The 15,490-nt window shown below is 43.3% G+C and overlaps 1 protein-coding gene across 1 annotated transcript in view; it reads left to right on the top strand.

The window, feature by feature from the left end:
• LOC142590512 (cytochrome P450 3A6-like) overlaps positions 1 to 7,396 on the top strand; it is a 54,569-nt gene extending 47,173 nt beyond the window's left edge. The window contains exons 13-14 of the mRNA XM_075702698.1: positions 6,584 to 6,746; positions 7,144 to 7,396. Coding sequence (XP_075558813.1) covers positions 6,584 to 6,746; positions 7,144 to 7,233 — 253 coding nt within the window. The 3' untranslated portion in view covers positions 7,234 to 7,396. The remainder of the gene's footprint in view (positions 1 to 6,583; positions 6,747 to 7,143) is intronic.
• Positions 7,397 to 15,490: the final 8,094 nt, after the last annotated feature.

The raw sequence follows: 15,490 nt of genomic DNA, 5'->3' as shown, positions 1-15,490 counted from the left end.
CGCTATGAAATAACCGAGCTGAAGCAATGTACACGACAACAAAATTTGGAAATCAAGGGACTTCCCTTAAAACTAAACGAAAACATCGTCGAAGTATTGACATCTGTTTGTCAAAAGCATGACATTTCTGTTAATGAAACACACTTTGATGTGATTCATCGTGTTCCCAGTAAAGATAAGGATCGGCCAAATGTTTTAGTTAAGTGCATGTCTCGTTTTATTCGAGAACCCATAATTAAAGGTTTCAAAAAAAGAAAGATAAGCCCTCAGGATTTTGGATACGATGGATCAGCGAATGTGTACATTAACGAGCACCTCTGCCCCGAAATGAAAACACTATTAGAGAAAGCTATCACCAGGAAAAAAGACAAACAACTGGAAATTTGTCTGGGTAGCAAACGGAAAAATTCTCGCCCGAAAGGTTGAGAATGCACGGGTTGTCAATATTTGTAATGATAACGACCTATAACTTATTTGTTACTTTTTTGCATTAAAATGGCTACCATAGTTCAGTCTGCTAATGACTTCCTGAACAGTTCCTCCTGCTACACTTTAATTCATTGTAATGTGCGTAGCTAGCTCTAAAATATTGACAATATTTGCTCATTTCTGTCATTACATAATTTTCCATTTTATGTTATTGCTACCTCCGAAACATGGCTGCGTTCAGACAAACTGTACCATATACCTGGATATGCATTCTTCTCCACTCCTCGAAGTGCGGGAACTATGGGTGGCGGCGTTGCACTATTTGTGAGGTCTTCTATATCGTGCTCAGTCGTTAAAGAGTACTCTTACTCATACGCGAATGAATTTGATCTGCTTGTTGTGAATTCTCATTGCTTCGTTGCAGCGGTAAGTTATCGTGCTCCTAATAAGAACAAATCAGCTTTCATGCAACATTTTGAACATTTATTAGTTTATTTAATCAATTTAAATAAACGAATAATAATATGTGTCGACTTTAATATTGATGCTATAAAGGAACATGACAGCGACTATCTCAATCTTGTTAGATTATATGGGTTCCATAACGTCATTAAAACCCCAAGACGTATAACTTCACTGACATCCACATTGATCGATCATATATTGTGCAACTTTAACACCAATTCAAGCTGGCGTGATGTTTATGATTCGGATGTAACAGATCCCTCTGCTGCCGCCATCTTCTTTCATCGATCCACTCATTCTCAGGGCCATTCTCATATTTCTCATCGAGTTATCTATCCAGTATTACGTGAATGCCTTTGGTCTTTAACTATAGATGCACAGAAAAATTCAAATCAGCAATTTGACAGTTTCAGCAAAGCGTTGTGTGAGGCATTAGCGCAATCGTCAAGCACCTTCGAAAGAAGATATTATAGCACTATTATCTGTCCCTGGATGACGAAAGGACTGCTCAAATTAATTAAAGATAAAGACTTTTAGCACACTAAAGTGAAGTCACATAGGGGTAGCAAATATTATGAACAAAAATTTCGTATAGCTCGAAATGTAGTGACTAGCGCTATACGTATTCGTAAAAAAGAACATTACACAAATTTAATAGTCCGTTATTCTGGTAATTCGAAGGCTACATGGCACATTATCAACTAGGTAATTAAGCCATCGGTTACACAATATACAATGCCAGACTTGAAAATCTTAGGAATATCTATAGAATCCATAGTCTCATCGTTTAAGTCGTACTTCTGTATGATTGGTCACGCAATATCTAATAATGTACCTCTTCTTTCATCCATTACTTACCCAGAAAGGACGAAAAACTCATTTGGTTTTGAAGACATTGCAGCGGAGGAGATAGTGTCCGTAGTTAGCGGCATGCCATTCAAACATTCTACTGGTCAAGATGGAATATCCACAGTGGCCTTAAAGCATTGTATTGAAATACTGTGCATGCCATTAGAAAAAATATTCAGTCTCTCTTTCTATACTGCTACCTATCCAGATTTACTAAAGGTCGCTAAGGTTATCCCAATTTACAAAAATGGGGACCATAACTTATTAGAAAACTACCGTCCCATATCTGTCTTAAGTTGCTTAAACACCGTCTTTGAAAAATTTATCACCCAACGAATCACTTGATTTCTTGAACGTGACTCCATTTTATCTTATTGCCAGCATGGTTTTAGAGCTAAAAGATCGACAAGTACAGCAGTATTAGCTCTGTCTGACTACATAAATTCGAACTTCAACAACAACAAAAATGTCCTAGGCATATTTCTAGATGTGAGAAAAGCTTTTGACACTGTGGATCGTGACATACAGCTAAATAAGTTAGAATGCTATGGTTTCCGAGGCCTAACTCTTCAATTTTTCCGCAGCTGTCTCATTAACAGAAAACAACTAGTTTCCATTGCAGATACCAAATTCGACGTTTCTGACATTGTTACAGGGGTCTCACAAGGCTCAGTACTAGGGCCAATATTTTTACTTTATTTGTAAACGATCTTCCTGATACCTTAGAAAACTTCTCTGCTGTGATGTATGCAGCCGACACTGTTCTACTTTGTGCGCAAGACTCCTTGGATAAAAGATTTCAAGTGGCTAATAATAAACTTCGGAGTGTTAAACAGTGGTTCGCGTCAAATAAGCTAACTCTGAATATCAAGAAAACTAAATATATTCTCTTTACTTCTTCGTGGAAAGCACCACTAAAAGACTGTCATTCGCTTTCTTTAAACCATAATATACTTGAGTGGGTGAGATCAATTCTATACTTGGGTGTCACACTAGACGAGCATCTTCATAGGAAGCCTCACATTGCATTGCTGTGTAAAACGTTGAGCATGGCTTGTTTTATGCTGTGTAACTGCCGTTATTACTTCGACCCTGCCACTCTGAGAACAATTTACTTTAGCATATTCCATAGCCATCTATCCTACTGTATTGCATCTTGGTGTAACACGTACGGTTAATATGTTGAACCTATTGTACTTCTTCAGAAAAGGGCGTTGTGATTTATGACTTTTTTGGATTACAATGCTAAATCAATGCCGCTGATTCAAAGTTTAAATATACTTCCTTTTAATTTATTACTGAATCTTAAAACTATATTGCATACTCATAACAGCATGACCACTAACTGTCCTTTGAGTGTATACAATTTTTTGCATTCCAGAAGCAATACACGCAGCGCAATTAAGGTAAATTTTCTCTTGCCAAAAATGCATAATGTATATGGAAGGCGAAGGTTAAGCAACACTGGAGCACTCCTAAGGAACAGCTTACCAACAGAAGTAAAACAAAATGCTTTTCACTATCAGCGAAATCCCATTATCACTCATTACTATTATCTGCATAGTTTTCATCTGGATGGTGTACACATGTTTACCTTTTTCACTTGCAGTGTATAATTTACTAAATACAAATTCCTTTCTTTGGGTTTCTCGTAGCTAATACACGTACCCTGCCTTGTGTTTTAAATGAATGTTTATGTATATATGATATATTTATACTTCTTCGTATTGATGTTAAGATTTTGAATAATAACTAGCATGGATCCCAACTAGCCTTGAGCTAGTTCAGATTCCATGCGAGTTCAGGATTCAGATGTCCTGTACAACATTTCCTGTGTACTTTCCTATTTTGAATAAACTTCAATTTCAATTTCAATTTTGTGGAACAGAATAATGTGCGGCTAATGAATACGTTCTTCCGCAAGCGGGATAGTCGAAAGTGGACGTGGAGGGGCCCGAAAGGCGAGACTAGAAATGAAATAGACTTCATACTCCGCGCTAACCCTGGCATCATACAAGATGTGGACGTGCTCAGCAAGGTGCGCTGCAGTGACAACAGGATGGTAAGAACTCGAATTAGCCTAGACCTGAGGAGGGAACGGAAGAAACTGGTACTTAAGAAGCCGATCAATGAGTTAGCGGTAAGAGGGAAAATAGAGGAATTCCAGATGAAGCCACAGAACAGGCATTCGCCTTTAACTTAGAAAGAGGACTTTAGTGTTGAAGCAATGAACGACAATCTTGTGGGCATCATCAAGGAGTGTGCAATTGAAGTCGGTGGTAACTCCGTTAGGCAGGATACAAGTAAGCTATCGCAGAAGACGAAATATCTGATCAAGAAACGAAAATGTATGAAAGCCTCTAACCCTACAGCTAGAATAGAACTGGCAGAACTTTCGAAGTTAATCAACAAGCGTAAGACGGCTGACATACGGAAGTATAATATGGATAGAATTGAACATGCTCTCAGGAACGGAGGAAGCCTAAAAGCAGTTACGAAGAAACCAGGAATTGGCAAGAATCAGATGTATGCGTTAAGAGACAAAGCCGGCAATATCATTACTAATATGGATGAGATAGTTCAAGTGGCTCAGGAGTTCTATAGAGATTTATACAGTACCAGTGGCCCCCACGACGATAATGGAAGAGAGAATAGTCTAGAGGAATTTGAAATCCCACAGGTAACGCCGGCAGAAGTAAAGAAAGCATTGGGAGCTATGCAAAGGGGGAAGGCAGCTGGGGAGGATCAGGTAACAGCAAATTTGTTGAAGGATGGTGGGCAGATTGTTCTAGAGAAACTGGCCACCCTGTAAAAGCAATGCCTCATGACTTCGAGCGTACCGGAATCTTGGAAAAACGCTAACATCATAAAAAATCCATAAAAAATCATAATCCATAAAAAAGCGGACGCCAAAGACTTGAAAAATTATAGACCGATCAGCTTACTGTTGCTTGGCTACAAAGTATTTACTAAGGTAATTGCAAATAGAATCAGGAAGACCTTAGACTTCCGTCAACCAAAAGACCAGGCAGGATTCCGTAAAGGCTACTCAACAATAGACCATATTCACGCTATCAATCAGGTGATAGAGAAATGTGGGGAATATAACCAACCCTTATGTATAGCTTTCATTGATTACGAGAAAGCGTTTGATTCAGTCCAGACCTCAGCAGTCATGGAGGCATTGCGGAATCAGGGTGTAGACGAGCCGTATGTAAAAATACTGAAAGATATATATGACGGCTCCACAGCCACCGTAGTCCTTCATAAAGAAAGCAACGAAATCTCAATAAAGAAAGGCGTCAGGCAGGGAGATACGATCTCTCCAATGCTATTCACAGCGTGTTTATAGGATGTATTCAGAGACCTGGATTGGGAAGAATTGGGGATAAGAGTTAATGGAGAATACTTTAGTAACTTGAGGTTCGCTGATGATATTGCCTTGCTTAGTAACTCAGGGCACCAATTGCAACGCATGCTCACTGACCTGTAGAGGCAAAGCAGAAGGGTGGGTCTAAAAATTAATCTGCAGAAAACTAAAATAATGTTTAACAGTCTCGGAAGAGAACAGCAGTTTACGATAGGTAGCGAGGCACTGGAAGTGGTAAGGGAATACATCTACATAGGGCAGGTAGTGACCGCGGATCCGGATCATGAGACTGAAATAATGAGAAGAATAAGAATGGGCTGGGGTGCGTTTGGCATTCTCACATAATGAACAGCAGGTTGCCATTATCCCTCAAGAGAAAGCTGTAGAACAGCTGTGTCGTACCAGTACTCACGTACGGGGCAGAAACCTGGGGGCTTACGAAAAGGGTTCTAATCAAGTTGAGGACGACGCAACGATCTATGGAAAGAAGAATGATGGGTGTAACGTTAAGGAATAAGAAAAGAGCAGATTGCGCGAGGGAACAAACTCCTGGTAATGATATCTTAGTTGAAATCAGGAAAAAGAAATGGGCATGGGCAGGACACGTAATGAGGGGGGAAGATAACCGATGGTCATTAAGAGTTACGGAATACATTCCAAGGGAAGGGAATCGTAGCAGAGAGCGGCAGAAAGTTAGGTGGCCGCATGAGGTTAAGGAGTTTGCAGGGACAACATGGCCACAATTAGTACATGACCGGGGTAGTTGGAGAAGTATGGGAGAGGCCTTTGCCCTGCAGTGGGCGTAACCAGGCTGATGATGATGATGATGATGGTGATGATGATGATGATGATGATGAGAAGAAGAAGAAGTAATACGGCAATTGCTACACTCAGCGATTGCTACTAAGGGGGAGGGGCTGCAGGGCAGTACCTCACTTCATTTACTTCACCCCAACATATGCGCAACTAATAGCAGAACTTAGCTTTTTAGTTAATCGCTGGACGTCTCACACTTTCTCATCCGCGGCCTCTCTTATTACAACCACAAAAGAAGTACTTTAGAATATCGATTACAGTCGTATATTTTTTTTGCTTTTCACACATAGAGCTGGGCGTTTATTACGGTTTGAATTATCCGCCAAAGTTACTAAAAATCCGCACAGAGCATGAAAAATACTCCTTCATACTACAAATAAGCATTCAAACGTATCTGAAACAGGCTACAATTATGCCGTTTTGCTGAAGGCTAGATTTTACGTGGAAAAATTCAATATGACTTTCATAGAAAGAACAACTATTAAACTTCGACTGTAGTTAATTTCCCTCCTTGAGCATGACTTTGATAACAATGCAGAATAAAATGAACGTATATCTTAGGTTCTATCGCTTTCGATTAACTTGCAGTGCTATCGAAATAAAGCAGTACCAACCCACTGAATTAGTCACTGTTTCGATATCTCTTAACTGCAGATTCAGTCCCGAAAACAAGAGCTCCATCAACCCGACTGCCTACCAGCCTTTCGGCCTGGGACCGCGCATATGCATCGGTCAGCGTCTAGCGCTTGTTGAGCTCGTCTCAGCTGCCGCGCAAACGCTGCGTCACTATCGCATCGTCCTAGGCAAAAGTCAAAAGGTATTGGACCGTGCTGCACAGCATCTATTGCGTGAAGATCGATTTTATATCAATAGGCAAACCGCTGTTGTTGCTAATAATACCTTTCTTTAATGTAAAACCTATCTCGTTTTCTCAAGTCGTGATAGTCATTTTGGTACTATAACAAATCGCGCGATAATCTTTATGATTGTTCGAGTCACTCAGATTTTTTATTCGTGTATAAAATGATGCTGAGTAGAAAGTATTTTGTTGTTGTTGTTGTGGTTGTTGTTGTTAAATCATTCACTTACGTTTTATACCGACGAAATTTGACAGAACGCTTCTGGCTTCTTTAAATATCGCGCAGGAGGAGTGCTGAATAGTACACTGCTTATAAGCTATTCCTATGAAGACACTTTCTTACCTTCTTTTGCAGCGTGACCTCGAGATTGGCACCTACTCTATTATGGCTGCACCTAAAGAGAAAGTGTTGATCCGACTGCATAGGTTGAACGGGGTGAATTGAGTTCCCAAGTGACTCTACTGTGGAACTTCGTACTTTTCAATTGCACGAAATGGCACACGTATACAATAGTTCGTAGCCGAACGTGGTAAGGTACAGTTGATAAGTCTTTGCTATTTGCCTGTTATATTTATGCAATGAATAAAATAAAATTGTGGAACCATTATTATGAAATCTGAAATTACTAATGCCGGTATTGGACATCGTCTTGGTGTACGATGGTGGCGAATAAAAACTATTGCGTGCGCTCATGCAGCTTACTGTGAGTGAAATGGTCTATGAAATAAAACACTGAAGGTTTGCTCACAATGTGTCTTTTTTACGTAGCCCCTCCATAGCGAAATAATCGCCTTTCAACGAGTTAAGGACAGCTCTAAAAAAAGAATTTTAATATCAAAAGTGGTATTGTTTAAAACAAACATACAGGATCCATTTATACAATGATTGATTTGTTTTTCAGAAGTTTTTGAGGGCGCAATAAAACCTTAAAGTAACATTTAGTAGTGTCTGGGACGCCGCCGTAGTTATGTACGTGAAAGGTCTTGTGCATGCAACTGAAGGCATATGGGCACCACTGTACTCAGTTGACGTAAGCAGACGCTTTACTTACATTTATTCGCGCGTTACTAAGCTTACATAATTAACTCATGAACACTAAAGGGGATCGTGCGGTCAAACCTTGCATTTCTGCTCGTTCCCTATTCGCAGTGGGCTGTCGGCGGTGAAATTTGGTGGGCGCGAATTGTACTCCCTCTGTCAGCCTACTCGAACCTCTTGATGCCGTTTTTGGATTCTGCGCGCAGAACGTGGTGGCGCCATCGCCAAGCAAACGTCAAATTTGTGCAACAAATTGCACACTTGTAAGTCTTATAACTCCGGATGAGCACAGATTGGTGTTTCACGAATTATACCTACTGCAGCAAAGTGAGCTACTTCAAACTCGCCGACTGACACCAGTACTGGTAAATGAGCTGCCGAGCTATATACGCCTCTGTGAACGCCGCGTGACAGGTTAAATTTAGCTCCAATTGCGTCGCGTCTTACGCGACAGCGGGGCCACCTGTGCATCCCAAACATACATCATCCAGTTTCAAATGGTCCCCTCTGCACTACAGTTCCAAAAGACAGCTTTGGTAGCCCAAGTTGCAGAGGTAGAAGCGTGCTAGTCCTACATGTTTTCATTACATTAGGAACACGCCTGCTCTTTGTTGGCGGCGAAAGCCGGACTCCCAACCACACAAACGGCCGAAGAGAGAGAGAGAGACAGAAAGAGAAATAGAAGACAGGAAAGGTAGGGAGGTTAACCAGAGCGACGTCCAGTTTGCTGAAAGAGTCAAGCAAACTGTTCACCTCAGAGCGCACATTGAGCGGGGAGCGTTCGCAATGGAAAGAAAAAAGGAGTAGATTGTTGCCACATCTGATTGAGATCTACCACTTTTAAATTGCTTTTCATCTGTACACATTGTCGTAATGGTAGAAAAGTTTATTCAATTCATTAATGCTGCTGGACTTATAAACTCCGGCGTTATTGGCTTTTATAGTGAAGCGCTTGAGTTGCATCGCATGGATGGATGGATGGATGTTATGAGCGTCCCCTTTGGAACGGCGAGGTGGTTTGTGCCACCAAGCTATTGGTATTATACAGCCTAATGTCGTGCCTAGGTTAAAAAGAAAAACACAATGAGTTCCCACAATTCCCCCTATTGTGAACGTTGCTTTCGTACGTCGCCGTTTTTTAACGCGACAGCGTTAAAAAACGGCGATGCAGTTAAACGAGTAGTGAAGTACGTTTCTGCTACATTTCTTCTGCGCTTGGCGCACGCGCAGAGCCATCTTGCGGCAAACACAGAAGACCCCCTCCTCGCAATGTACGGCGCTGCCCCGACAGCTGGCGTGCCACTTGCCCGCTTCTCCCCTTCGTCTCGGTTCAGCGCATTGGGGCCTTGCTTTCAACGGTGCGAGGATGCCCCAATACGCTTGCGTTTAATACGTTTTCTCGCTATCTCCCCTTCCAACTTCCAGCAAGCGTCACTCGAACCCTCGGGTTTAGGCGACACTGCTACTCTTTCCGCTGACAGCGCGATTCCTAGATGCAGCGTCCGATGCGGGACGCCTCTGACGTGATCACGGCGCCGTAGCGGAACTGGTGAGAAAGCGTCCCCTATGATGCGTGCCGTGCTGCTGGCGAGGAGACATGCGCCCGCGCGGTGCTCCTGGAACAAATAATTAGAAAAAAGTGGTGCTGTGGATTAGAAGTGTTGTATATGAAAGCTATGTCTGTGACTCAAGAGCATGCCGAGCGAATCAATGGGCGGTGCGAACGGGGTGCAATAACGCTATCGCGTTCCACTCTTGAAGGCGAAGCTTAAGCGTCCACCATTTTTTTTCGTTGACGCAGCTCCTTTGATAGGACACCGCCTATTGGTTGCAGAAGAACCTAATAATTTGATGTCCTTAACTTCCCAAAATTGCCAGGCGAATATACGACAGCTAAAACCACGAAATACCTCAACCTGTCAGCAATGAACTAGAATGGCGCAAGAGTGCCCGAGAAAATTGTTGAGGCCCGTTGCAAGTAAATATGCCGTGCTGTTAAATGAGCCCTTGCTTTACAGGAGCATGCTGATATTGTTTGCTTATTAATCAGAAATGCTTCTAACTACTAGCGGAAATTCACTTTCGCACGTGACTCTGCTGAACACTCTTTTTTATTTTCCCTTCTCATTCGCTCAACCAAGTTCGCCAGTTAGCGCAAGCCTGCCAGGGCCCGCCTTCGTCACCAGGACCTGCAGCGGTAGCCCTGTGGCTATTGCGACAGGCTTGGTCGCTCGAAGCCACGGGTCTGATCCCGGCCATGGCGGCCGAATGTCGATGACTACATACAAAAAGAGCTCGTGTATGTAGATTTAGATGCACGCTAACGGCGCTCGGTGTTCAGAATTAGCCCGGAGTTCCCTACACACAACGGTGTGCCTAAGAATGAGATTTTGGTTTCGGCGACTAAAACTCTGAAGTTATTTAATGCGATTGTTATTTTTAAGGCACCTGACGTACTTTCCGGCGGCTAAATATATATCTTTTCACCTATCTAAGTCTCTGGGCATTTTCCCACAAACCCTGCTTCTTGAGAAGTTCGACTTGGAATGATTTGCGAGTCGGGCTTCTGTGCATAGGGAACAGGGTTCGAAACCAACCACCGTACCAACTTTTAGTCAGTGGGAATGTCACACTGTGTACCTAGCTGCTTCTCGTCGACGCTAACTGGCTCGCTGGGGACGTGGGAATGGGTATGTGGCACGGTTATGTACCACTTTTCAATGCATTTCGTACTCAGAGTGCTCTGCATGTGTCAGTCGGTTTCTGATGCTCTTCAGCGCACCTCTTTCATACGATTTTTATCACAGTGAATTTGCCAGGAGGAGTGTGACGCTCTTCTATGAACACCTACTTCGGTAACCAGGTAATTGCTACTGGAAATGTACCGATGTATAATGACAAATAAAGGGGGCCGAGCCCATCTCACAATGAGTGTCGACGGAAATGCGTTTCTCCTCTTTCGCGGTTCCATAGGAACCCTCTCCGCCACCTAGCACCGCCGCAGCGAAGCGAGCGCGTAGCAACCGAAATACATGGCACACCGGTGCGTTCGAAGGCTCACAAACGCGTCATTCGGCGATCGGGCTCCACTCTGGCACATTGGTTATTTTTGTATTGTTTTTGCGCCATCTAGTGTCACTGCAAAAAATTTCGCTCGTGCTCTCCGAGACTAGAAGCATGGCGCGCTAGTGCCTGCGATCGCTGAGAATAGTTTTCTCGCTTGCTGCAATGTTCCACACTCAATGACCCAAGTTGGCGGGGACCCTTCGTTGAAGAGCGACACGTACGCACTGTATTAGTGGCGCAGCTCGCTAAAAAGTTAGCACGAAAAGCGTTCTTTAAGAAGTGGCACACACGAATTGTATACGTGGCACAGCATGTTAATACATCACCTTGCTGTTCTTGAGGAATCGTTTTACCTGCGTTCGTTCTCGCTCAGCATCGCTGAAATTTAAAGGATCTTCTTCGTCATTGTCGACCTACACAATGGCACAAACCTGGCAACCCAAGTTTGCGTCGAAGACGTTCATTAATGAGCGACACACACCTGCTGGCACATGACCAGTGACCTAAGTTTGCGTCAAAGAGGTTGGTTGAAGACCAGCACAGACTCAGTGGCCCAATGCTCCCAGTGGCCCAATGGCCCAATGGCCCAATGGCCCACCGGCTTCCACTGGCCCAATGACCCAATGCTCCAAGTCGGCGTAAAACGCTTTCTTCGAGCAGCGGTATCTGCCAAATACCGCACCTCACAGTGATCCACGTTGTCGTGCAAGAGCTTCGTTGAAGAGCGGTACGCATGTACACATAGCCATGTGCGCTTGTTGGCCTGATGGTTAGTTTCAAACCCTGTGACCTCAGCCCAGCAGCCTGATGCTCTTCCCATTCATGCGAGGTTTACGCTGTGATCCAGGTAGGCAGAAAAACGGTTAGGTACAAATACAGTTACATAACCCCCGGAAAGTACCTGAAGTGCACTAGGAATGCTAACGCATTAAATTATCCTTTTAATTTCTCTGATACCCGCCGCGATGGGACCCGTCTTGACTGCAGTCTTTATGGCGGCGCTGTCAGACAACACAGTTTGTGGAGTGGGAAGCAGCGTGTAGTAGCAGTAATAAAACGGCAGAGGAATTCGACTGCGATAGGCGATTCCGACCGGTCGGATGTACGGCTAGTATTCTAGTTCACTATACCGTTAGAAAACCTTTGAAATTTCTGCCACGCTGCGAAGCATCCAAACCACTGCACACGGGTTCCTCGAGGACGGTAGCGCGACGCTTTTTGCAAGCTTCTCCACAAATGAACGCGGCGCGTGCCGCTTTTTTCAATGAGGGTCTTTCGAGCCACCGTGAGTTCACAGGTTATGCGCTGCTCCTTCAATCAATCTCTGGTGAAGTTGGATCACTAGGTACAACAGGATGTGCGGCGAGAAAAGGGAAAAAATCTCAGCGTTCTCACGTACTAATGCGCCACGCATCTCGCCTCGGATGCCACGCGCGTACTTTTTTTTTTGGCAGCCCCACTAAATGGCGCTGCGTTTCGAAGTAAGAGCGCGGTAGAGGAGTCCGTGTGCCACACGATGCATTTTTCGTCCGCGCACCGGCGCGCCATGTATATGAGAGGCCACGCGCAGGCTTCGTAGCACGGCCGGTATATGGCGCAGAATAGGTATTGAAAAACGTGAGCGAGGAAGCACACGCCTCATACAGAAGGCGTTTCGACGGTGACAACAATACGTGTTCCGATATTGCTTCAACTCTATGCGCTATACGGTCGACAGTGATCGTGAGATCACTGTCGACCGGTTCTGTCGATCTTTTTTAAATGTCACTAGATCTCCGCGAGAACAAAGTTTCGGCATGAGACGACCAGTCGAGGCTACGAGCATTGCTTGGTGCGGCCATGTCTTCACCGGCGCAGCGGCTGAATGCAAGGACTCCGGTTTGTATAGTGATGGTCAGAGAACGAAAGAGAGAGAGATAGATTGATGTACACAAAGGAAGAAATTGTGCTGGCAGCATCGCAATTACCTAGCGAGCGACTGACGCGTGAATATCATTCAGCGTTAAATTCTGGAGCTTACGTGCCAAAACCGCCACATGAATATGATTCACGCCGTCGTGTCAGGACTAATCCTGGGCCACCTGGGTTCCTTGACGTGACCGCAATGGATGGTACACGGGCGGTTTTGCATTTCGCCCCACGCGAGAGCCAAAGCCATTACGCCACCACGGCTGGTGATCATTGAGCGCTGCGGAGTAGGAAGGGAGGTGAGAGCAAGACGATAGATAACGGCAATATGAAATGCGGTATATATATATATATATATATATATATATATATATATATATATAAGAACACGCATACGAAACAAGGAGCACGCATACGTAAATTACATGTTGAGTTACTAAGGTTTCGGCTGTAGCACGGGATTACTCTAGCGAAAGCCGCGCCGTTGCTGAAACGTGGAAACGTGAGTAATAAAACATCTTATTTTTCATGTTTGCTCGTTCTTTCCCACCCACGTGAATACCGTAGCAAGATAAATTTCTCTCTCTCTCTCACTCTCTCTCTCTCTCTCTCTCTCTCTCTCTCTCTCTATATATATATATATATATATATATATATATATGTGTGTGTGTGAGTGTGTTTGCGCACACGACAAGGAGAGTCTGGAAAGGCTGTTGGTAGACAGAATGAACACAACATGGCGATATCACTGGTAGCATCGTGGTGATTGTGTTTTTGTACTATTCACGTGCTTCAACGATGTATATAGACACATATGTACTTGTTTTGAGACGAAGATTCTGTGAAGTGCGATAATTTTTCTTACTTTAGCGCATTTTAACCACTTCTGTAGAAAAAAAGCTCTTGTTTCAGATAGTTGGTTCATTGTGCAAGTATACGCGTAGTCGTGTGCAAAATTCATGTGCATGGAAGTGATATGTGAACCAGGATGGTGCCATTCTTGATTTATGTTTTGCTTCTTTGTCTTTTTCTTGCACTTCCGCGCCTGTACTTATGCTTATGTGGCTTTTGATGCATCATATTCATCACAGCTGATTTTTGGTTCACATCTGAACCATGCTATACTTTAGTTAGATTGCATATTCAATGAGTCACAATAATTGATCATGTAATTATGCAAGCTGCTCCTCAGAAGTATAGCATTCTTACCGTAATGGGAATGAAAAGCTACCATATGTGACAAGAAATTTGATGCACGAGATCTTAATGCCAATGCTATTTGCAGTTTTATACTCATTTGCTACGCACTAGATAATATTGGAAACCTAAATTTATTTATTTGTGAGAAAGTGCAACGGATGAATCCCAACAGCACCAGGAAACTGCTTTCGTGAGGAGGCCAGCTGAAGAGGAGATGTAGTAAACCTCTGTATCGGTTTGAGACAGTGCAGGATATTGCTGCAGAACTACGACAAGACACACTTAGAAACAATGGGGTGCAGCCCATACATGAATAACTTTATGTGAGGTATAAGCAAAGCTAGCTAGACCTGCGGCCTCACATGAGAATATACAACACATTTCTAAATGCACTGTATTCTCAGTCAGGAACATCCATATGCTGTACAGGACATTATACAATGAGTGCTGCCTTAGAACATGGCACACAAAAAAATTTTCTTGAACAATTTATCTACATTACCAGCCCCATGCTTTGCAGCTCATCTGGTAGCCTCTGCTACATAAGTGCACGCGTTTTGTGCCAGAAATGCGTTTGCTGGCCAGTAATGTGGCGAATATTTCTCTTCGATCACAGCGTCAATACTTTGTGAGTTGGTACACGTTTGTTCTATGTTTAACTTTCCACTGTCCACTTTATTTTTCAAAAGAAGGAGCCAATTGAAATTAAAGCATATTTCTACACTGTAATACTCATGAGACTTTAGAAATACATATAGTTATGTTTTATTACAAGATGCGTTGTAAAGTTCATGGGCACCATTGTAATGTGATTTTATGTGTTTGTCAATATGTTTCTCACGTTATTATTCAGTTTGTCTTGTGACTGGTCAATAAAGATTTTGATCTTTGAAGAGAAAACAGGTTTCCTTTTAGTAACTCCGCAACTACAGATTACATCCCATTCATCAAGCATAAGTGCAGGAGCTACTTATGAAGGAATCAAATATTCCACACAGGTAAGAATTGCGCATCCCTGCAAACGTGACCATGGATTTACATCGTGCTTTCACACTATTGGGAAGAGTACTAGCCCTCTGTTCTAAAGGAGTTCAAGTACTCTGTTTGGGGGAGTAGAAACACTCGATTTGGAGGAGCGCAAGTACTCGCTTTGGAGTAGAAGCACTCGGTCTGGGGGAGTACTATTACCCCTGCGGGGAGAGCATTAGCACGCTGCGGTTGAGTACTAACACTCCCTGTGGGGAGAGTATTAGCACTCTGTGGAAGAGTACTGGCACGCCCTTGCGGTGGAGTAACAAAACTCTGTCAGGAGGGATTGACCTCTCTCCCAAAGAGGGTCCATCTACTCTCGAAAAGAATGTCAAATATGGGACAAACAGATACTCCCTGAAAGAGAATTCCCGGAGCTCCTTGTTGTTAGAGTGTATACAAGCCTACCTCCAGCGTCATAACTTCTATTCGGCGTTGTGCGCAGTGTACAAATACGCAG

This window comes from Dermacentor variabilis, chromosome 8 (assembly GCF_050947875.1).
Source record: "Dermacentor variabilis isolate Ectoservices chromosome 8, ASM5094787v1, whole genome shotgun sequence".
Lineage (NCBI taxonomy): Eukaryota > Metazoa > Arthropoda > Arachnida > Ixodida > Ixodidae > Dermacentor > Dermacentor variabilis.
The sequence above is the reverse complement of the archived record's forward strand: the minus strand, read 5'-3'. Positions and strand labels throughout refer to the sequence as shown.